The sequence below is a fragment of the Polistes dominula genome, unplaced genomic scaffold, assembly GCF_049000335.1.
Source record: "Polistes dominula isolate Pdom_NZ unplaced genomic scaffold, Pdom_raw_medaka contig_82, whole genome shotgun sequence".
NCBI lineage: Eukaryota > Metazoa > Arthropoda > Insecta > Hymenoptera > Vespidae > Polistes > Polistes dominula.
The window spans coordinates 1,560,001-1,582,246 of NW_028301046.1; the positions used below are offsets into that span (position 1 = coordinate 1,560,001).

At 26.0% G+C, this 22,246-nt stretch overlaps 7 protein-coding genes across 8 annotated transcripts in view; 4 read left to right on the top strand and 3 right to left on the bottom strand.

Annotated features, from left to right (window-relative positions):
- LOC107066285 (golgin subfamily A member 7) overlaps positions 1 to 2,639 on the bottom strand; it is a 7,963-nt gene extending 5,324 nt beyond the window's left edge. The window contains exons 1-3 of the mRNA XM_015320762.2: positions 2,440 to 2,639; positions 1,882 to 2,046; positions 1 to 1,637 (exon numbers count right to left, since the gene is read on the bottom strand). The exon at positions 1 to 1,637 is cut by the window's left edge and continues 5,324 nt beyond it. Of these exons, the coding sequence (XP_015176248.1) occupies positions 1,347 to 1,637; positions 1,882 to 2,046; positions 2,440 to 2,448 (465 nt within the window). The 5' untranslated portion in view covers positions 2,449 to 2,639 and the 3' untranslated portion in view covers positions 1 to 1,346. The remainder of the gene's footprint in view (positions 1,638 to 1,881; positions 2,047 to 2,439) is intronic.
- A 342-nt stretch (positions 2,640 to 2,981) lies between these two features.
- On the top strand, positions 2,982 to 9,343 carry vret (vreteno). Its single transcript, XM_089175309.1, has 16 exons — positions 2,982 to 3,234; positions 3,319 to 3,373; positions 3,457 to 3,728; positions 3,802 to 3,990; positions 4,058 to 4,190; positions 4,291 to 4,457; positions 4,557 to 4,841; positions 5,000 to 5,938; positions 6,020 to 6,239; positions 6,323 to 6,484; positions 6,560 to 6,674; positions 6,759 to 6,946; positions 7,283 to 7,511; positions 7,597 to 7,763; positions 7,876 to 8,116; positions 8,224 to 9,343. The coding sequence occupies exons 1-16, from the start codon at positions 3,188 to 3,190 to the stop codon at positions 8,409 to 8,411; spliced, it is 3,597 nt and encodes a 1,198-aa protein (XP_089031435.1). The 5' UTR covers positions 2,982 to 3,187; the 3' UTR covers positions 8,412 to 9,343.
- LOC107066287 (oxysterol-binding protein-related protein 11) lies at positions 9,187 to 10,413 on the top strand. Its single transcript, XM_015320764.2, has 2 exons — positions 9,187 to 9,574; positions 9,665 to 10,413. Exons 1-2 carry the CDS (start codon positions 9,343 to 9,345, stop codon positions 10,015 to 10,017), a joined length of 585 nt encoding a protein of 194 aa, XP_015176250.1. The 5' UTR covers positions 9,187 to 9,342; the 3' UTR covers positions 10,018 to 10,413.
- Positions 10,414 to 11,074: 661 nt separating this feature from the next.
- Positions 11,075 to 13,382, top strand: LOC107066279 (uncharacterized). The gene is made up of 4 exons (XM_015320755.2): positions 11,075 to 11,311; positions 11,519 to 11,744; positions 11,875 to 12,726; positions 12,803 to 13,382. The coding sequence occupies exons 1-4, from the start codon at positions 11,076 to 11,078 to the stop codon at positions 13,043 to 13,045; spliced, it is 1,557 nt and encodes a 518-aa protein (XP_015176241.2). The 5' UTR covers position 11,075; the 3' UTR covers positions 13,046 to 13,382.
- On the bottom strand, positions 13,241 to 16,641 carry p53 (transcription factor p53). Its single transcript, XM_015320876.2, has 3 exons — positions 16,468 to 16,641; positions 15,250 to 15,460; positions 13,241 to 14,335 (listed from the first exon to the last, which is right to left on the bottom strand). The coding sequence occupies exons 1-3, from the start codon at positions 16,551 to 16,553 to the stop codon at positions 13,604 to 13,606; spliced, it is 1,029 nt and encodes a 342-aa protein (XP_015176362.1). The 5' UTR covers positions 16,554 to 16,641; the 3' UTR covers positions 13,241 to 13,603.
- A 499-nt stretch (positions 16,642 to 17,140) lies between these two features.
- Positions 17,141 to 19,091, top strand: LOC107066336 (testis-specific serine/threonine-protein kinase 3). Its single transcript, XM_015320874.2, has 7 exons — positions 17,141 to 17,289; positions 17,366 to 17,580; positions 17,666 to 17,835; positions 17,921 to 18,070; positions 18,141 to 18,414; positions 18,514 to 18,693; positions 18,827 to 19,091. The coding sequence occupies exons 2-7, from the start codon at positions 17,422 to 17,424 to the stop codon at positions 19,043 to 19,045; spliced, it is 1,152 nt and encodes a 383-aa protein (XP_015176360.2). The 5' UTR covers positions 17,141 to 17,289; positions 17,366 to 17,421; the 3' UTR covers positions 19,046 to 19,091.
- Positions 19,092 to 19,270: 179 nt separating this feature from the next.
- Positions 19,271 to 22,195, bottom strand: LOC107066334 (glycerol kinase). 2 transcript variants are annotated; one of them, XM_015320868.2, is made up of 10 exons: positions 21,863 to 22,194; positions 21,517 to 21,775; positions 21,226 to 21,443; positions 20,905 to 21,117; positions 20,726 to 20,836; positions 20,394 to 20,650; positions 20,101 to 20,306; positions 19,864 to 20,001; positions 19,710 to 19,787; positions 19,271 to 19,609 (listed from the first exon to the last, which is right to left on the bottom strand). In XM_015320868.2, the coding sequence occupies exons 1-10, from the start codon at positions 21,941 to 21,943 to the stop codon at positions 19,512 to 19,514; spliced, it is 1,659 nt and encodes a 552-aa protein (XP_015176354.1). In that variant the 5' UTR covers positions 21,944 to 22,194; the 3' UTR covers positions 19,271 to 19,511. The 2 variants fall into 2 exon arrangements, 1 of the variants encoding a protein (XP_015176354.1); XR_016177535.1 differs by lacking the exon at positions 19,271 to 19,609 and having other exon boundaries at positions 19,759 to 19,787; positions 19,864 to 20,005; positions 21,863 to 22,195.
- Between the last annotated feature and the right edge of the window lie 51 nt (positions 22,196 to 22,246).

The window sequence follows — 22,246 nt, forward strand, 5'->3', positions numbered from 1 at the left end:
TCTTTTTTTCTCTATTCTCTTAAATTTCATTTCACGAGAAAGAGTTCATTACGGCAAGTAAATCTCATCATTCATAAATATGTATTTTAAAGAAACTTAAAAAAAAAATTAAATGAAAAAATGAGCCAGCTTGCATGTGTCTCATTACTCTCAAAAAAGAAAAAAGAAAAAAGAAAAAAGAAAAAAGAAAAATAAATTAAAGAGATTTATATTTTACTGGAAGATATATATATCTCTCTCATTTTAGAGGAAAAAAAAAACTTAAAGCTCCATTTGTAATGCATATAAAGCTCGGAACGTATAAGTCAAAGTCCTTTGATAGTAATAATCGATAAGAAATATTCAGAATGAAATATAATTATCTAAAATCTGCGATTAATTTAATTAACTATAAAACACAGATTATATAGATTTATAGATTGCATTCGTGAATACAACATCATCGAATAAATGCAGTCTGTAATCATCAACAGCTCTATATGCTAAATGATACACAAAACGGGATATGTTAATCATTTATGATTCGTTATTTTTTTTTTTTTTTTTTTTTTTTTTTTAATATGATCTTCTAATGTATGATTGTAAGAAGTTAAATGATTCTTGTTTTAGTCTTATAAATTGCTTCGTGATTTTAATATCTATTTGTTATCATTTTCATTTCGTTTTTATCGTTAAACGTAAAATAACGGTTAACACACACACACACCCGAATTTCTTGCCATTAAAAAATAAAAAAAAAAATAAAAACAAAGAAACTACATATTTATAATAAATAGAAAAGAGAATAAATATAGAAAACGATCAACGATCATATTTCAATGAAATGTTGTTTTTGTTTCAATTGAATCGTAAGCTCTGAGAAAATGTTTCTTCTTCAATTAGAAATATTCTTAACGAATATATCTTTGATTCTTCGAGTAAACGTATGTAAAAGACTTTTTTTTTTTTTTTGCTTCATAATAATTTAGAAGCATTAATTCGTCCTTTTGATACATATATATATATATATATATATACTTATGTTCGATAAACCTAAGTACAAAGTTAGACTCGAGAAGAGAGCTGCTAAATCTTATTGCACATGAATTTTTCTTCGATTACGATAATTGTGCAAGTTGTGTTGTTGTATTGTTAAAATCTTCTTGCTAGGTTTTTCTTTTAAATCTTTTTTTTAATTTTTTCTTTTATATGAAAAAATGAATTATGCACGACCAACTTGAATTATATCAGAGCGCAGCATAATTGTGTCCAAAGACTTCCATTAGCGCATGTAGGTCGTTAATTCTGGCAATGCGGCAGAAATGCGCGGGTCACATGAAGAATTCCGTAGATCGGCTAACATGCAGTCACGATGCAGGTCTGTCTAATACAGAGATTTCTATTAGCCTGAGACCACGAGTCGTTGGATCTGTTAACAATAATCCACGTGGCTTGTAAATTCTATCATTTTGTTCGCAAACAAATTTAGCGACCTTTCGCAAGCACTTCTCGTAATGTGTTTCAGTGCATATAAAGATTAGATAACCAGTAAGGCAAGCAAGGCAGCCCTCACAGAAAGTTGAACAACTGGCACGTTCTGCTTCAGCAAAGTAATTGTTCAACTGATTGATTGTATACTCGAACGACTGTCTGTCCAGCTATATTTAAAAACAAAATATGTAGCACATATTTAGGAAAATATAAAAAACAAAATGATAAGGCAAAATTTGTAAACATCTTTAAAAAAAAAAAAAACGTATAATAATATATGTGTATCCGAATATAATTAAATATTCTATATGTTTAAAGTTACAATTAAACTGTAATATATGACAGTAATAGTTATAGTAAGTAATAGTATTAATATAATAACATACTGATATGGATAATAATATTACGTACTCTGCTTTCCAATTCTGTTGGAAACTGTGTTTGAAATTTAACCATTGTACCTTCGCTATAATCTCGTTGTATAAAAACTTTTTGACAGTTTTGAAGAGGCCCTCCACCCGTTTGACCTCTCCCTGCTGACATATCTTCCAAAGGAGTAAGGGCAGCGTGGTTGCCCTACAAATTATCTTTACACAGTGACTCAATTAAAACAGTCTACGTGTACATATAGTTATATAGTTACACACACAAGTATATTTTGTACTCATAATACTAATAAAATATAAATGCCATTTTTAATAAAAGCAATTACATTACTTTTTTAATGTTACCATTTCTAACCATTAAAACCGCACCCAATTATTTTTTAATGAAAGAAAATAGTAACCATTAAAACTTAATGAAATTAGGTTAATTAAAGAGAAGAAATAATTGATGTAATTCTCAAATGTATTACTTGCAATAAAAAAAGGAATAGATAAATAAAGTATATTCATATGTAGAAATTTGTAAAAGTTAAAAGTATGTAAGAAAAAGAAAAATGTAAATGTTAAAGAATGACAGACTTACCAATGGCATTTTGAGCTTCGTCTTGCTGGTTGTATAAAACCCTGGTAATGGAATCAAATTCAATTGCTTGATTGCACTTATGGTAAACTAAACAAATTGGCTTGTCACTGCAACTTAATGTAAACGTTTGAAAATTGGAACAATTTTTACACTTTAACGAGTGGACGCACGATTCTGTCGCCATTAAACATGCGCGCGCAATTTATATTATTCTAACCTATTCACATTGAGCGATACATTTCCTTCAGTCATTATCGCAATTAATTGTAATGTGAAATAAATCATTTGAAATACATATATTTATATATGAATGTATTACATTATTTATTAATTATCTTGAGGTTATACTTTTTTCTTTATATTTACAATTAGTTATTAAAATATCACCATTATTACTATAAGTTACCAAATGACTTGCCTAAACTGTTTACTTTATTCTTGCGTTTTGAATGTTGGTACAGATATCGATATATCGATAGTAGTAATATTTCGATAATCGAAAGTTACGGTATTTCCCTATTTTATTTAAAATTGTTGGGAGACGAGATTTATCAGTTACTTCATATTATTTCTATTAGTTCTTTTGTCTAATTTATACTTGTGCGAAACTTTAAGCATGTATCGTACTTAGTTAAACACGTGTTTTGCTTAAAATAAATTCTAATAATTTATTTAATTAAGAATTAAATAAAGCTCGTTCAATAAAATAATTAATATAATCATAGATTACATTATAAAATACAAAAGTATGGCTTATTTTCAATCTAATGTTGACAAAACAGAAGATGATATAACGTAAGAAATATTCACAAACGTAATATTATTATTCAAGGAAGTATTTTATATAATATTATTAATTATTAATTAATAATTTTACAGAAACTCTGAAGAATACAGACTTTATGTAACTAATTTACCTGTAGAATTGGACGAGGTAGTTCATTTCAATAAATTTTTTATTTATTTAGTTTTTTATGAATAATAATAATAATTATTATTATTATTATAATGTTTTAGGATGGCATTAAACAAATTTTTGATCATTATGGTGAAGTTAATAGTATTTTTTGTCTTCCGAATGTATCATGGGCTTATATTACATATAAAACATTTTGTGAGGCTGAACGTGCTATAAGAAATCTTCACGATATACCACCGTTAAGTTTAAAAGTAAAATTTAGTAATAAAATGAAATCTGTTGATCAAAACGAGAAGATAACGTATAATCCAAAATCTTCAGAAACTTGTACAAATTCAGTATTAGATCATCAACCTCGTGAAGTAGTAAAGTAAGTTGCATTAAACAGTTTAAATATTTATTATATAATATAGGTCTAATAAAAATATGAAATTTATATATAGTAAAGAAACTATGGAATTACCAAACTATAGTAATATACTTCATAAATACAATCAACTATCAATAATATCTAATGATAAACATGATACAGCTTATGGTTTGTTATATCAACCAGTACATATGGATAATTATTTATTTGATCCATATGAAAGTACAAAATGTTTAGATTATAAAAATACATTATGGACAAGGTTTGTTTATATTTGATAGTACTAATGTTAAATGATATTTCAAATTAGTCAATATATTTTATTACAGGGGCAAAGTAACTGTAACACGTGATGGAAAAAGACATGTTTCTCTTGGACGTGGTTATAGTTTGTATGAAACATCTGAACCACATTCTTTGAACAAATCACGGACTATACAAAATTCTGAAAATCTTAGTAATGTAATAATCATTACTTTTATTGTATATTTATTATATAGGATTTTATTTAATGAATATATTGTTGATTTTTTTCTTTTTTTTGTTTCTTTGTGTATTGTAGAATTCTTATGAATATGGTCAAGATAATTTAAAAGAAAAGCTTGAAATATGCGTATGTTGTAACAAAATAACAGCTGTGAAATGTGGAAAATGTTGTTCTTTTTATTGTAGCAAAGAATGTCAAATGGTTGATTGGCCAAATCATAAAATTAAATGTCAACAAATTCCGTCAGTATATTTAAACAAAAATAAATACAAATTTGTTATCTGAATTTTATCAATGTTATCAAAGTTTCTTCTTTATTCTTTTTCTTATTTTTTTTACAGTGTACTGACAGAAGATAATAAATCTTTATCGACATCAAGTAATGAAAATCAAATGGAAATAACAAGTTTACATCAAGCTCAGAAAAAATTACGTCGACCAAAAGTACAATCTTCAAGTAATCCAAATCTACAGAGCATAAATAACAAATGTATGGAAGATAAAAAACCGGAATCTTTAAAAATACTAAATGACAATAATTCTCAAATTAATGTCACACACAAGAATGATAATATCAAAAATAAAGAACATAAATTGGATGTAACTGAGAAAGAAATTCAAAATAAGTATACAAATCAAAATGATATTAAAATGAAAAAAAAGAATATAAATTGGATGTAATTGAGAAAGAAATTTTAAATAAGAAGAATACAAATCAAAATGATATTAAAATGAAAAAAGAATATAAATTGGATGTAATTGAGAAAGAAATTCTAAATAAGAGTAAAAATCAAAAAAATGATTTTAAAATGAAATCTCAAGAACAGCAGAAAGCATATTTTAAAAATACATTCTTATCAACCTCAAAAACTACGCATGTTATTATTTTAGAATTTACACAAGGAAAAGATTTTTGGGTACGTAAATTGGATCAAGAAAGTATATATCAAAAGATGGTGATTGATATACAAAATATAATTCAAAAAAGTCCGAAAATTAATCCAGTTATTGGTATTATGTGTGGTTACAAATATAATAATATGTGGCACAGGGCAAAGATAATGTCTTTAAATCCAACAACCGTATTTTTGATTGATCTTGGTATTACTGAGACAGCTAAAGTAAATGAATTTCGTGACATAAGCGAATTTAAGACTATGATACCGTTTGCAGGAAAATTATGTTTACATAAACATGCATCAGTAAAGAATGGAAGTTTAAAAAAATATCAAATTATAGCTGTAAAAGTTATTTCTTGGAATGAGAATGTCATTTTTGTAGACGTTATTAATGAAAATAATAACAAAAGCTCAACAAAATCTTCAAAACCTGAAACGCAATTAAAATTTACAAATGTTACAAGCTCTACCAATAATAATAATAATAATAATAATAATAATAATTGCAAAATTATCCCTAATCCGTCTATGAATACTAATAATCAAACAAAAAAGAGTAATGATAAGAAAAATAATTATTCTCCAAATGGCAAGAACACATATGAAAATAATAAAAACGAGAATAAAGTAATACAACGTCACTTACCAAATGTTATCAACTTATTATCAAAAAATGCAAGTGGATTTTTAAAAGTTAATATTTTACTTAGTAACAATATTTATGGGATTACCCTTAGACCGAATGATTTGATTCAAGAATTCCAAGAAATTATAACAAAATTACCTGAAAAATGTAACTCTATGAAATTAAACTACGAATATAAGTAAGTTTTCTAAATGAAAATAATTTTTACTTTAATGTACAATACTAAATTAATATGCTTATTTATTTTCTAACTTTTCAGGCCAAATATTGGAGATTTAGCATGTGGCCAAGGAGGAGAGATCAGTGATTGGCATAGAGGCTATGTGCTAACTTTAACTCCAAAAATACAGTTTGCTGCAATAGATAAAACTAAAGTAATAACAGTTCAAAAAATTGTGCCATATCCTAATGAATTTCTTAATGTATGCACATTCGGTATGATCTGCGAAATAAATGCAAATGATGATACTATATTAATAGTAAGTATTATATAAATCTTATATTATTTATTATACTTATAGATTTTACTGATTAATACTAACATTTGTTTCATGAATTACAGACAAATAATTATTACGAATATAAAGTAATAAATAATGAGAATGAAATTAATATTGAAATTAAATTGAACGAAATAGATACGATAAGAGGTATTTTAAAAGTATGGGAACCAAAATTAAAACCAAGTGATATTCAGTGCGTTCAATTGAAAAATGAATCCCAGGTTTGAGTTTTATTAAAAGAATAAAATATTATTGTTTTATAAGCATTATATTAAAATCATTATTTTTGTATATAGGTTTGCATCACTTTCTATTTAAATCATTATACCATGTTTGTACGTTCTTTGAAAACAGAAGATTCCGAAGAATTTAATAAACTTATGCAAGAAGTTGCAAAATGTGGTCTATCTGGTATATTTTGAAATTATTCAAACTTGATCAAAAATTGATTTCTTTGATACTTTTTTGTTCATTTTTAACATTACTTTCTTTCAGCTGCATATCTTGAAAAACCTCCAGTTGTGGGAGATACAGTAATATCACAATACATTGATAATAATTTTTATCGTTCAATAGTTGCAAGAATACAGGGAGAAGATGCAATCGTTACTTATATAGATTTTGGAAATTCTGAACAAACGCAGTGGAAAAATTTACGAGTATTACCTGACGATTTAAAGAAGGTAATAAAATCATTTTTATTCATATATACATATATATATATATATACTAGGTGTGCCCCACCACACGTTGCTGTAGCTCACAAATCAGTCCGATACACACGTCTAATAATCATGACTCTTTGTTAATAAACAAATAATATTGCAATTATAAATTGAGATATAAACAATCCTATCTTTCAAGTTAGATGAAACTGCACACAGTGTGCAAAATTTGATTAAAATCGGTTCAGTAGTTTCAGAGTCCATTGCGGACAAACAACGTGACATGTAATTTATATATATTAAGATATTATTATTATTATAATAATTAATAAATATCTTTATCTTACCATATAGCATCAATCATGTGTTACAAAAGTTCTTTTAAAAGATGTATCAACCGATATTGCTATGACCAAAGAAGTATCAAATTATCTAAGTGATTTAGTTGGTAAAGAAGTAGGTTTAACATGTAAATTTAATGGTATACCACATATAGATGGTGTACATTTAATTATGCCAAATGGTGAAAGTATTAATGACAATATTAAACAATTGCTTGTACCAAATTGGAAAATAGAAGAAGGTAATAATATCTCTTGTTTATTATTTAAATGTATGAGATTTATAATGAAATTATATTTTCATATAAAAATAATATTATATTATAGATAAAACGGTTTACACGGTTACTGATATAGATGCACTTCCTTTGGGAAATATTGGTGATACTGTCAAAGTTGTCATTTTGCATGTAATCGAAGAGAATTCGGAATATTTCATGTGTAATTTAGATCTTGAATTGATTACACATGTTCATGAAATTTTGCCACAATTGGTATATCTTCAAACATATATATTTCTAATCTTATGTTTTCATGAAAATATTACATACACATATTATATAATGATATATATGTATATATGTAATTTAAATTATCTTCTTTTAGATGAAAGAATACTGCGAAAGTACAGAATATTATATTCCTCGATTACATGAATTATGTTTAGCCTTATTTCAAGATAATTGGTATCGTGCATTATGTTTATCTGTAGACGAATCAAAAGATACAGTTACTTTATTTTACATTGATTATGGAAACTGTGAAGAAGTTCTATACGAAAATGTTAGGCCAATGACAAGTGACTTTTTAAAACCTTGTTATCTTGCAAACATGTGCAATATTGTTAGTAAGTATATTACATATATAAAATCCACATAAATCTATATACGATAATAATTGACTTTAAATCAACAAAATAAAACTTCACGCGTTTATATTTATTTCTTTGAACAGATTTACTTCCAGAAGAAAATATTGAATTGTGTTCTCCTAAATTATTAAAAAGGATCTCAGAATTGGTTAAAGCTGATGAAATTTATGAAGCTAAGATCATTGATTTGGATGATAGTGGAAATTATAAGATTGAACTTCCAGATGTTCGTCGTCAATTAATTGAAGAAAACTTAATACCACCTTCTTAAAAATTATATCATTAGATTTATGTTATTATTAAGTATAACAATTCCAGTATCTTAATATTCAAATCAATGTATGAAAATCCTTATTTTTCTTTTTTTTCTTATCAAAAAATTCAACAGTTATCCGAAAGATGGATCAAAGATATCTGATTACTTTATAAGTAGATATTAAATTTACATTATATAATTATGTTTTAATACAGATGACGTAAATGTTGACTTCTTAAATTTAGATAAAATGATGAGAAGAGTATTATTCTATTTTTTAATAAATAATACAATTTTTTTTATTAAAAAATAGTACAACATAAAATGATATATATAAACGAATAAAAGGATTTTATATCCATTTTATTGATCTATATATATATATATATTTAAGAAACTGGAAATTACTCTTAATGATGACAAAATAAGAATTTCTTGAAACTTTATCTAAAAAAAAAAAGAAAGAAAAAGATTCAACTTTAAAAGTTGTTTTTTTATTTTAATTATTTTTCGTTTGTTTGTTTTTTTTTTTTCATTTAAAAAAAAATAATTATACATATATTTTTGAAGGGTAATTTTAATCAACAAAAAATAATTCTAACAAGTGTATGCATTTTTATAAGAAATAAAATAACATTTGTTTACAATCATTTTTTCAAATTATATTTATGCAAAAAGAAAAAACAAATATCAAAAATATAAGTAAATATAGTTTAATAAAAAAAAAAATAGAATAGAACAGAAACGAAACACCAGAGGTCTCTAGTTGATTATCTCGTTCTTATCAGCATGCACAAAGTACAATTACAACTTAACAATCCTAACCTTATTTTTTAATGTGTTATATTAGATGACAATCGATCATAATTGTGTATTATTTCATTAAAATAAGAAAAAAAAGAAAGAAAAAAACAAAACAAAAGGCTTCCGACAAAGAAGAAAAATAATGAACGTTCAAATAAGATTCCCTTACGAGGGTTTATTACACAAATATACAAATGCAATGAAAGGATGGCAATATCGTTGGTTTATACTTAGTCCTGAAACTGGTGAATTGCATTATTATCTTACTGAATCTGAGAAAAATCAACGACCACGTTGTTCCATATATTTAGCTGGAGCAGTAATAGCACCTAGTGATGAAGATTCCAATACATTTACAGTTAATTCTGCCACAGGTAAACCTTGCTTTTATTACAAATATTTTCCTAACATATAATCATATATTATTAATCAATTTGATTTTTTTTTTTTTATGATTAATTAAGGAGATATGATCAAATTAAGAGCAACTGATGCTAGAGCACGACAAGAATGGGTGGACAAATTGAGAGCAGTTACAGAAATGTATACAAGAGCAATAGCTAGTAGTCATCCACCTTTACCTCCAAGAGAACATTCTACTAATGCAAGCAGAAATCCTGTTGCCAAATTAGAAATCCTCGATGCCTTTGCTAATTGTCAAGAACAATTAAGAAAAGTTGAAAAACATAATGCTGCGTTGGCACAATCTATTGAAAATTCTAGTATGAATTTAGATTCAGATTTATTAGTACTTAAAGCTATGGCTCATACAACGTTACATACATTAAATCAATGCCTTAATATATTATACCAATGAAATAATACTCTTCAAAAGAGATATTTAAAAAAAAAAAAGAAAAAATAATACTATATGCAAATGAATCATTCAAATAATTCTCTTCCTCGTGTAGGAATATATTCAAGCATATCTAATAATACATTTCATTTTATTTCCATTTTATATTATTTCATTTGAAATAAGTCTGTTTATTTATCAATAAACAGTATATAAATATCAAAAGTAAAAGTTCTTCCAAGAGACAATTTTTAATAAAATGTTAGTAAGATTTTACATTGTTTTACAATACACACATTTCTATTATTATTATTATTATTTCATTCATTTTTATGAACTTTATCATAATTAAAAGTATACGTATATTATTTGTGCTTTATTTAAGTATTGAAATAATATTTAAACAAAAAAAATAGATTCAGATACTTGGTTTAGTAACACATATACATATATATGCATTATAATGCATTATAAAAAAAAAAATAATAATAATAAAGGAAGTAAAGAAATGCTGCCTTTGTTGTTTATAAGCAAGCAGCTGGTTAAATAGGCACATCTATGAAAATATTAATGAATTAACATAGTATAAATATTATCTCAACGTTCATGATTAAGAAACAAACATATCGTTTATAAACAAACAAACAAACAAACAAACAAACAAAGAAAGAAAAATCTTAAATATACAATATGTCTGATGATCACATAAGTATTTGAGTAGAGCAAAAGTAATCTATATCGATCATCGTGCAATCGTAGAATGTTAACATCAATGTCAAGGACAAATAATTAGGTGAAGGTAAACTAGTGAGTTGTTAAACTCTCATTTCACTCGTAACTTTAACATAGTGAATTTCAATATAGAATAAGAGAAACAACATGGTGGTGTAACATTTGTAAGAAGAATTTGAATATTTTTCTTGTGATATTATATTGAAAAGAAAAGAGAAAGAATAGAAAGACATTTACTATAATTAATTAATTAATTTTTCTCTTTATCAATCAAAATATACGCTGCCGTAATAAAAAAGAAATATATTTTTTTCAAATCGTTTAATGCGAAAAATCATTTGAAAATAATGTCTGACTCATCCGACGTGGAGATGTTTTTTGAAGCAGCTGCTGGAAAAATAGCAAAAATGTCTAATTCATCGGCTAAGACTATCATATTACAATTTCACGATATAAATGAACCATCATCTTCGAAAGATAATAAACTTTCATGTGGATTTCATTTGACTAAAACTTTGTGGGATGCATATCCTTGGATAGCACTCGTTGAAAATGAAAGTGTCGCTAATCGAGCAGGATTAAGGTATAATTTTTATAAAATACAATTATTTTTCTAATAAAACAATTCAATATGTAAGTAGTCCTATATGATTTCTATAAAGAAATAAATTATATAGAATCTGATAGTATATATATTATTGTGTAAATAATTGATAGAAAGTATGATACATTTATTTGTGATTATTTTTTAACAAAACAATAATATATGTGTGTGTGTATTATTTCGTAGACCAGGTGATTGCTTACTTAACGTTAATGATATCGATTTGTTGGGTTTAAAATTAAAAGATATTGCTGATTTGATAAAAGAAGCAAAAGAAGATAGAAATAATGTAATGCTTCGTATTTGGAGATACGAATATCAATCATTGGAGAGTGGAGAAGTTACTGGTGTAGCTTGGAAAAGACCACTTCCAGAAATAGTTAGTAAATTTGCTAACGTGTTTTCAGAATGTGTAAGTTTTATCATATTTTTTTGTTTTGTTTATCACGTGCTGTACTTAAAATTGTAAAATTATTTTTAATAATAAATAATGATAATAAATTAATATATACATTTACTTATATATTTGTCTAAAATTGTAGTTACGCTGTTTAGAATGTCCAGTTTGTTTGGAACGTGCAGTATCACCAATTTCGCAATGTATCAATGGTCATATAATTTGTTTTAAATGTAAACAAAGAACGTCAAAATGTCCCATGTGTAGAGTACCACTTGGCCATGGTCGTTGTCTTCTTGCTGAAAAACTTTGGAAAGTTATTTTTGATATTTTTGATACGAATCACGAAGTTGACAAATTTAATAAATCGTCCAGTAAAAATCTAACAGAATATTTGTTTGGAAATCTTAATAAATTGAATATAACAAAATTACATGAGAAAAATACCAATGTTTCTTATAAATTGAAACGATCATTATTAACTAAATTGTTTCACGGTGGAAAAGCTGCTTCTACGGAAAATCTTGCAATGGCAACACATAGCAACAATGAATTATCAAGATTAGAATCTAATAATGTCACTAATAATAATAATAATAATAATAATCTACAGAGATTGACTTTAAACGATCGACTAAAATCAGCAAGCACCAGTAGAATTCCATTAAAACAAGTTAATCGTGAAATGGTTGACGAACGTGAACTACAATCGAATATTAGCATTCAATTTAGAAGCATGTACATAGATTGGAATTTTATGTTAGATAGAGTGTTAAGTTCATCAACGATTAGTAGACTGTTATCTTGTCCATTTTATATACAAAAAAAGTGTCAAATTGTTTTAAACATAAATAAATTATTGGATCATTTAATCATGTATCATAATAGTAAAATAGTTCATATTCGTGATGGAAAATTTAAAATAGATATTCCATCAATCTATGGACCTAATGATATTTTTCTGATGCATTATATGAACAATATATTTATTCTTCAGGTATGTTATTATTTATTTATTTATTTATTATAATCGAATATTTAATGTATTGATTTGTTTCCCCTCTTGTGTGTAGGTAGAAAAAGATTTAATATGGATGATGGATGTATTAGGAACTAATAGAAATTTTACATGGTCTGCTAATGCATTTGGACATTCTAATACAGAAATTAATTGTATTAGAGAAATGACAGATCTTAAACATCCTGTGTTACGTTTACCAGAACGTACCGTAATTTTACCAGACATCTTTAAAATATATACAATCTATGTTAAAATTATTATAAATTACAGTGAATTGGGAATATGCAAAACATAAGATTAAAAAAAGGTAATAATATTTATTAATTAATTAATTCTTATGTGTATTAAAAGTATGCATGCGTATGATAAGTATTATATAAAAAATACGATTAATTATAAAGAAAAAAAGAAACATGCATTAAAATATTATACGAATATTTTCTATATCCATAATTTTAAAAAATACCTTAAGTAAAAAATATTCAAGACATGAATCGAATGATATAATTAATCATTTTCGTTTTCTTACAACAATATCATCAAATGTTATTATTTCATTATCGTTATGTATGTATACTTATTATTATTTAAAATTTTGTATATCTTATTATTAAAACAATGATTTATACTAATGTATAGTAACATTTTTTGTCTCCTGTGATACTACATTTGAAATTTTGAATGACAAAGTTATAGCATTTTACGTAAAATGCAGTCCATATAAGGCTTACAAAATTCCAGTTGTCCTGTCCGCAAAGACTTGATCAGCATGATTGCTTATGCATCATCAGCATATAATCTGTAGTAACATTTTTTTCTTCTGATACCACATTTCAAATTTTGAATGACAAAATTACGGCATTTTACGTAAAATGCTGTCCATATATGGTTTAAAAAATTCTGACTGTCCTGTTCGTAGAGCTTGACCAGCCATAACATCATACGCATATTTCATAACGGCTAAATAATTTTCTTTGCCAACAATATCTAAATTAACATTATAAACATGTGTATCACATGATGGTAAGATAACTGTTTTATTGTTCGGAGTACTTTTACGCTTTCTTTTATTTTGATTAGATATATCATCTGTAGTATCATTTTCCTCCTTTTCTTTATCTCTCTTTGGACAACTACAAACTCTAACTAATAATTTACGTCGTCCAAGTACTCCATTCATAGCATCTTCCAATGTGAAAACAAGTTCCGTTGGTCTACGATTCATTCCGGATGTGCAACTATTTTTACAAAAAAATTGAAAGTATAATTGCACATATTGTGAACCAACTTGTGGTGTACGCAATGGTGTAATTACAGACAAATGATCGTTATTATCTTCATACATGCTCGCTGGTTCTAAACAACGTACAACATGCTTAACAATCCCAGGATTTACGTCTTGATTACTGTTATTAGTCATAGCCATATGATTGTGGCATCTATGTACTGGATCATTTTTATATTGATCCAAACTAAATTGCATTGTAGTACGGAGAAATAAGCCATCCACAGGTGGGTCCCATTTGAATCGTATAGGTAATGTTTGTTCCATATTTATATATACTTTTTTGAGAATCTGAGAGTACTGTAGGAAAAGAAAAATAGAAAATAATCTATAAGCGTAGAGAATTTAACATATTGGAAAGGTGATAATTCGATAAAATATGTGCTGACTATTTTATAATACTACTAGACTACTTCATACTGCTTTTTACACAATAAATTTGCATTTATAAATTATTGTTTAAGACACACAACAGCACCCTTACGTATAAAAAATTCTATGCCCAAAAAATTCTTCAAATGCATACACATATAATTTTATACTCTTTTTCGAACAAAATATCTTCCTTTGTTCTTCCTCTCAGTGCTTTTGTAAGCTTTGTAATTGTATATTCACGCACGACATTGTCGCTCACGAGTATTCCATTTGAGCATTATTGTAACTGCAATAAAAACTTACAAGAAAATCATCGGTTTTTTTCAATACGGGGCAAAAGCAGAATTAATCTGCAAGAAGGAATATATTGCATTAATAAGAAAAAAAAAAAAGAAAAATTTTCGAATAACAAAAAATACAACAAATTAAATTCAATTCGAAGACAAAACAATAAATCAAATTTTATAATGATAAATAAATAAAAAAATATATATATATATTTGATACGAGACAGCACAATAAATGTTTTCATTTATTAGTTGCAATAAATCATAATTAAAAAAAAAAAACAAACAAAATTCTATTGTACAAATCAATAAAAAATGATGATTATATTTTTAAATAATATAAGTAATTTTAGTTAATATTATTATAAACCAAAAGTTACAACTCAAAATGAAATGAAAGATTTAGAAATAATTGAAAATGTATTATTATGAAATAATGGGCAAAAAGAAAAACGGACGAATGATTCGTAATAAAATAAATAATATAAATGCAAACGAGAAATATTTGCAGTATCATTAAATAATGTTAAAATAATGAATTAAAACACTCACCATCAAATGTTTTGATGTATTTTGGTTAGGCAATTGCAATTGAAAATTGAGATGGCCTGGAAATTCTTCATTTGAAGGAATCACGTCACATCGTGAGTTAAACTGGTTAATGTTTATATCCTCCAATATATTTTCTTGATTTGAATAATTGTGGTCATGAAACTTTTCGTCTCGTATGTCTTCTACATCAAACATAGTTAAGCCTTGTGATCTGTAATAATTTGAAAAAAAATAAAAAATGTTTCTAATGCCAGAGTTTAATTTTTAGTCTAAATTTAGTACATTAATATGCATAGATTTCAATTATACAATAAATATTAAAAGAAAAATATTATTATTATTATTATTATTATTATTAACTGGCATTAGGAACTCGAAAGTTCATTGTAGCAAATACCAAATTCCGCCATTGTTCCCATGCAAAAGAAAAATATTTCAGTTGAAATTACAATACAAATTGGATATCATTATATTTAAAAATGATTGAGCATAGATAAAAAAAATAATCCATGTTTTGTAATAATAAACAACGATGATATTATTTTATTTGTGTTTAAGATAAATACCAATTGAAAAGATTAATACAAATAAAGATATAACAGAACATGGTATCATTTCAATGTAACAAAGTTGGAAAGACATTGAGTTGTTTTGGTATGGATAAAACATCAAAATTAAATAAATGCTGTATAAATGAACATGTCAGAAGGAATTTACAATATTCATTTCTTATTATTTAATATGTATTTACTAATTTATAAACCATTTTGATAGAAAAATTGTTTAATTTTTGAATGGATATATGTTGTCTGAATTAAATTTAGTTCATCTTTTGTTGTATCTATTGTAAAATAATTAAATTAAATATTATCTCAATTTTCTTTTATACAATAATTTAAGAAATGTATCTACCGTGTAAATAAAAAGTTTAAGTAATATAGTAAATTATGTAATACTTATTACAAAATTTTAACACAAAAGACTAACTATTCAAGCCACAATGAAAGACACAAACAAAGACTTTTAAGATATGTAAATTAATTTGCAACAGTGATGTTTAAAAAAATAATATTTACTAATAATAGTCGTACACGTATATACATATGATATATATGATTATAAATATATATGATCATTATAAATAAATATTATTAGTAAATATTTTGTGAAATGTTTATATGCGCAATTTATGTCAATGGATTATACACAATTACTTACTCTGCTTCTTGCCGTATATGATTCAAAGTATCCTCATCGATCAAGTCTGATCCTCTATAGACGTCATATTCATTTAAATTTGACATTTTTATGGTAAATATATCTATTTCGCACCCGTTTGCCAAACATGAAACCACCTTATGAGTTAGATTGCCGCCATATGCAATCAGAAACTTCTTTGTTCCTACGTATAATAATAAAAAACCGGCTCCCAAATCTCTGGAAGATGATTGGTACAATTTGACATCTAGGTATTTTATAAGTATATACTTACACGTGATTGGTGTAGATAATTTAAAATGTCTCCAATCAACTAACGTTAAATTCGCGCTACAGTGTAGGTGTAGTTAAGTAAATTTAGCGGCAAATTTAACAAATATAAAATGTTATAAGAATTTAATATTAGATTCTATGATTGGTTATAATCCAAATCATCGATTGAAAAGTGAAAGTCATCACCAATAATAACCTCTTTTAATTCGATACACTACTGCCATCTGGTAATGAAATTTGGAAAATATTTCAAATCGACTTAGAAAAATTTTTTAATGAAATTAATTTGTAATTATGGATAGTTTCTAGATATTCTTTTAAATAGTTTTATTTCAAAACAATTAATTTAACAAGAGACGAATTAATTTATTTATTTTGAAGTAACCATCAAACGAAAAAAAACAAACAAAAATGTCTATTATTTCATGCAAATTGTGGCAAAATGTCTTTAACTTTGAATATCGTTTAACATCAATAATATGATTAATTTATCAACACAATAAAAATGAAATTAAAATTTAATTAAATATACATTTAAAAATATACGAGGTATGACATATTATTTTTTGCTATACATATAATTTGTTATTTAATATTTTAAGATATTATGAATGATTTGTTACAGTCGTTACAAACACTATATATAATGATTTTAAAATTTAATTTATAATAAATAATAAAATGACATCAGTACCACCAGAAAAGACCGAAGTGACGAACGAAGTGAAAGATTTGGATGTTAAATATGGAGAAGTGTCAAATAAAAAATTAACAGTACTGGAATCTCATGGTTATGCTATTGGAAACGTAATTGGTGTGGGCTCTTATGCGACAGTCAAAGTAAATAATTTTCATATTAAATATATTCATATTACAAAGGAATAATATAAATGAAATAACACATGTATTATAAATTTGTATGCAGGTTGCAAAGTCAGAACGGCACAAATGTCGAGTAGCCATAAAAATAATTTCCAAATTTCAGGCACCAGGTGATTATTTAAAAAAGTTCTTACCACGTGAAATCGAGGTTGTTAAAGGATTGAAACATCCAAATTTAATTCGTTTTTTACAAGCTATTGAAACAACGCATCGGTTAGTAAAAGACTTTTTAAAATATATCAATATTCATATTCAATAATAAACAAGTTCTTGTAAACAATATTTTATAAACAAAAAGGGTATATATAATAATGGAATACGCAGACAATGGTAGTTTACTCGACATCATAAGACGAGATACTTATATCGATGAAATTCGTAGTCGTAGATGGTTTCGTCAACTTCTCGATGCTGTTGATTATTGTCATGAAAGAGGTGTAGTTCATAGGTAAATATTTCATATTAAATATATTCTATAATTCTATATATTTCTAAAAAATAACAAGTCATTCCTTTAGGGATATAAAATGTGAGAATTTGTTAATGGATATTCATTTGAATATTAAATTATCTGATTTTGGTTTTGCACGTGGTCATATGAAACCAAAAAATGGTACGACGCCTCTCAGTGAAACCTTTTGTGGTAGTTATGCTTATGCTTCTCCAGAAATATTGAAAGGTATTCCATATCAACCACAATTATCAGATATATGGTCTATGGGTGTAGTACTTTTTGCTATGGTTTATGGACGACTTCCTTTTGATGATACGAAATATACTCTCCTTTTAAAGGTATCCCACTATATTAACAATTATTATACATTATTAATTATCTATCTCTGATAGATATGTTATTTTGAATTTTTTACTTATCTAAATATTTGAAATTAGCAAGTACAAAACAAGATTACCTTTCCTAAAGAACCAAATGTATCTCAAACTTGTCAATCCCTCATCAGTCGTATACTTGTAGCACAACGTCAACGTTTACTTATTAATCATATTAAAAAAGACGCATGGTTAACTATGTCGAGTGTAGCTATGCAAACATCTGATGTAAATGAAATAGAGGTAATAAATTTTATCTTTATAGAAAAGATTTATTTAATATATATATATATATATATATATATATATATATATATATATATATATATATATATATAAATAATATATAAAAATTAATTAAAATATTTACTTAAAGAATGATTCATCTGTATCACTGGAAATCCAACAAATTAAATCTGAAGAAAATCATGTAAAAAACATGAAAACAACAAACGATCAAGATTTACTTCAAATACAAGATAAAAAAGATTCCAAGAATAATAATAATAATAATAATACGGATACATTTAAATATGATGTTGATGTTCCATTACAAACTGCTATAATGAATGATATTAATAATAATAATAAATAAAATCAAAACTCTTATTAATAAATTAAATAATAAAATTATTTTTATATACTAAAAAATATGACTATCATTTGTTATCGTATCAAAAATCAATAATATACTTACTTAATTACGCCTAATTTATTTTTTCTACATTTATTAAATATTTCAATATAAAATGCATATTACATCTATTTAAATTTTAAATAAAAAAATAAGCTGTTTTCTTTGATTTATTCAGAAACCAAATGATATTTGTAATACTTTATTAAATAACAAGCGTTATATATGAAAGTATACCACATCATATTTGTTTTCGGTCATCAATAACACTACACGAGAAGACTAGTTCCATATTGAACAAATTAAATATAACATTATTGATAACAGAATAACATTACTTACATTAAATGCATTTTAATATTTAGATTTTTCTTGGAAATTCACACAAATGCATCAGTGTTTAATACTAACAAATTACAAGCCTCTATTACATGAATGATCGATACTTTGCAAAGACAAGTAAAATTATTGTACCCATTATAAATACACCAGGTGCTGTTGCTTTATGTAAGTCTTTAAAATCATCTGTAAATTGATATTTGCATATATATATGTATATATTTTCTATATGTTAGCTATAATACAATAGAAATATATAATGTAATATTTTTCATTATTTTGTTACCATCTGTATTAGTAATTGTTTTCCATCCTAAACTTCTCTTAATACCTTCTTTCCATTGGGAGTACAAGATATTACTTTCTACAAAATGAACGATTTAGCTGAATTTTACAATTTAACGCTGACATTAATTAATTGATATATATATGTTAATTACCTTCTTCATTTATAGAAGGTAAGAAAATATCACTCGGTACAACTGATCCTGTTTTTATATCCCATTTACGTATACCTTCGGCACTACCTGCAGCTATTGCAGCTCCAAGAGCAGTTGTCTCAGCCATTAAAGGCCTGACTTTCTTGTAAAAAGGTTTATTTGTTTATACATTCGTATAATATATAAAAAAAAATTGATATTTTAAGATAATATTAGTTACATACAATAGTTACTTACTCACTGGTGTACCACATATATCGGCTTGCATTTGCATTAATAAATCATTATTAGTCATGGCACCATCTACTAATAACTTAGATAATACTATTCCTGTATCTTTCTTCATGGCTTCTAAAACATCTCTTATTTGAAAACATACGGATTGCAAAGCTGCTTTTACAATGTGAGCATTTGTTGATCTCTCAGTTAGCCCACATATAACACTAAAAAAATAAATGATTTATTTTAATATTTAAAATGTATGTATATATGATAACATACTTTAAGATAGAATTATAATTTGTATTCACCTTCTAGCATCTTTTCTCCAATATGGTGCATATAAACCTGAAAATGCAGGAACGAAAGTGACATGATTATCGGAAGAAATACTTTCTGCCATAGCTTCACTTTCCTTTGCGTTAGATAATATTCCAAGATTATTTTTTAACCATTTAATAGCAGCACCAGCAATTGCTATAGAACCTTCAAGAGCATAAACTGGTGTTGCATTTGCACCCAATTGATATGCAACTGTTGTTAATAAACCCTGAGATGAATCTACGATCTGTTATATAATATTAATTAATTATGATGAGTTGCATATTTAACAAAATAATTTAATAATACAATTGTATCTTACAGCAGTGCCTGTATTGTACAAAAGGAAGCACCCAGTACCGTATGTACTTTTAGCTTGTCCTTGTTGAAAACATAACTGACCTACAAGTGCTGACTGTTGATCTCCTAAACACTGAAATATAATATCCACTCTATAAATACGCTTAATTATGTTTGAATAAATAGAATTATATTACATACTCCAGATATTGGTACACCATGAAGAATATCATCCTGGATATATCCATAAATTTCTGACGAACTTCGTATTTGTGGCAGAATACTTGGTGGTATTTGAAAAAATGATAATAATTTTGGATCCCATTGTAATGTTCTAATATTCATAAGCATAGTTCTCGAAGCATTAGTAACATCTGTAGTATGAACACCACCATTTACTCCTCCAGTTAAATTCTAGGTTTATATCAGAGATAGAGTATTATATTTGATAAAGGTATTTTATCATTGTAGTACTTTAAACTCCATCATTATCATCTGTAGAAAGAAAAACAATAAACTAACCCAAATTAGCCAGGAATCTATTGTCCCAAACATACATTGATCTTTGGCTAAGGCTTCTTGAACTTCTGGTACATTTTCAAGTAACCATTTTAATTTTAATGCACTAAAATAAGGGCTAATAGGTAAACCACAGAGTGACTTTAGATAGTTTTTGTTTCGATTCCATATTCCTTTTAACATGTCATCTATTATAGAAGTAGTTCTCATATCCATCCATACTGTAAAAATAATACATTGAAAACATTATTTATCAAATAATAATGATATTAAACAAATAAAACAAATCATTACCAATTGCATTATACAATGGTTTTCCTGTAACAGAATCCCATACAACAGTTGTTTCTCTTTGATTAGTTATACCAATAGCAACAATATCACTCGGATCTATAGTTAATTGTTCTAAATTAAATACAGTTTGACGAAGACATTCTCTCACTGCGTTTAAGATTTCTATGGGATCTTGTTCAACCCATCCTTCCTTTGGACAAGTCTGACTTATTGGAATTTGATGATACGTTAATACTTCAGCTGTCTCCGCAGCAAATACCTGGAAGTTCAAAATATCAATATAATGCATATATGGATCAATAAATAGAGAAGATATAATAATCATAAATAAATATGAATATCATACCAAAAATCTAGCACTGCTAGTGCCTTCATCAATAGCACCGACGAGTGGTCCATATCTACTCATGGAATCATTTTTATTCATTTGCCTGAATTATTTCGAAAAACTTTAACCACAAATATTTATTCAGTATCATTCGACATTTAAATTGAAATTATTAATTATAGACTGAATAAATGTATAATCACTTAGAAAGATAATGAATTTATATTTGAAATAAACATAGTATTACAAAATGTTAAACAATAAATATCTCAATATATTATTTTCATAGTAAATACATTCATACATAAATTTATGAACCGGTAACTACTGTTGTCAGCGCCGTCTACTGTCAGTCATTATTAACTAGTTATTCATGGATTTCACACACAACATATATACAAA

Bases quoted from the DNA above. Each gene is read 5' to 3' on its own strand.
- LOC107066287 (XM_015320764.2), top strand. From the start codon at position 9,343: ATGAACGTTCAAATAAGATTCCCTTACGAGGGTTTATTACACAAATAT. The intron at 9,575-9,664 runs GTAAACCTTGCT...TGATTAATTAAG, and splicing joins TACAGTTAATTCTGCCACAG to GAGATATGATCAAATTAAGA.
- LOC107066336 (XM_015320874.2), top strand. From the start codon at position 17,422: ATGACATCAGTACCACCAGAAAAGACCGAAGTGACGAACGAAGTGAAA. The intron at 18,415-18,513 runs GTATCCCACTAT...ATTTGAAATTAG, and splicing joins AATATACTCTCCTTTTAAAG to CAAGTACAAAACAAGATTAC. The intron at 18,694-18,826 runs GTAATAAATTTT...ATTTACTTAAAG, and splicing joins CTGATGTAAATGAAATAGAG to AATGATTCATCTGTATCACT.
- LOC107066279 (XM_015320755.2), top strand. From the start codon at position 11,076: ATGTCTGACTCATCCGACGTGGAGATGTTTTTTGAAGCAGCTGCTGGA. The intron at 11,312-11,518 runs GTATAATTTTTA...ATTATTTCGTAG, and splicing joins GCTAATCGAGCAGGATTAAG to ACCAGGTGATTGCTTACTTA. The intron at 12,727-12,802 runs GTATGTTATTAT...TCTTGTGTGTAG, and splicing joins ACAATATATTTATTCTTCAG to GTAGAAAAAGATTTAATATG.
- LOC107066334 (XM_015320868.2), bottom strand. From the start codon at position 21,943: ATGAATAAAAATGATTCCATGAGTAGATATGGACCACTCGTCGGTGCT. The intron at 21,118-21,225 runs GTTAGTTTATTG...ATATAAACCTAG, and splicing joins TAGATTCCTGGCTAATTTGG to AATTTAACTGGAGGAGTAAA. The intron at 19,610-19,709 runs GTAACAAAATAA...ATCAATTTACAG, and splicing joins AACAATTACTAATACAGATG to ATGATTTTAAAGACTTACAT.
- vret (XM_089175309.1), top strand. From the start codon at position 3,188: ATGGCTTATTTTCAATCTAATGTTGACAAAACAGAAGATGATATAAC. The intron at 4,191-4,290 runs GTAATAATCATT...TGTGTATTGTAG, and splicing joins ATTCTGAAAATCTTAGTAAT to AATTCTTATGAATATGGTCA. The intron at 5,939-6,019 runs GTAAGTTTTCTA...CTAACTTTTCAG, and splicing joins AAATTAAACTACGAATATAA to GCCAAATATTGGAGATTTAG.
- p53 (XM_015320876.2), bottom strand. From the start codon at position 16,553: ATGTCAAATTTAAATGAATATGACGTCTATAGAGGATCAGACTTGATC. The intron at 15,461-16,467 runs GTAAGTAATTGT...AAATTATTACAG, and splicing joins CATATACGGCAAGAAGCAGA to ATCACAAGGCTTAACTATGT. The intron at 14,336-15,249 runs GTGAGTGTTTTA...CTTTTCCTACAG, and splicing joins ATACATCAAAACATTTGATG to TACTCTCAGATTCTCAAAAA.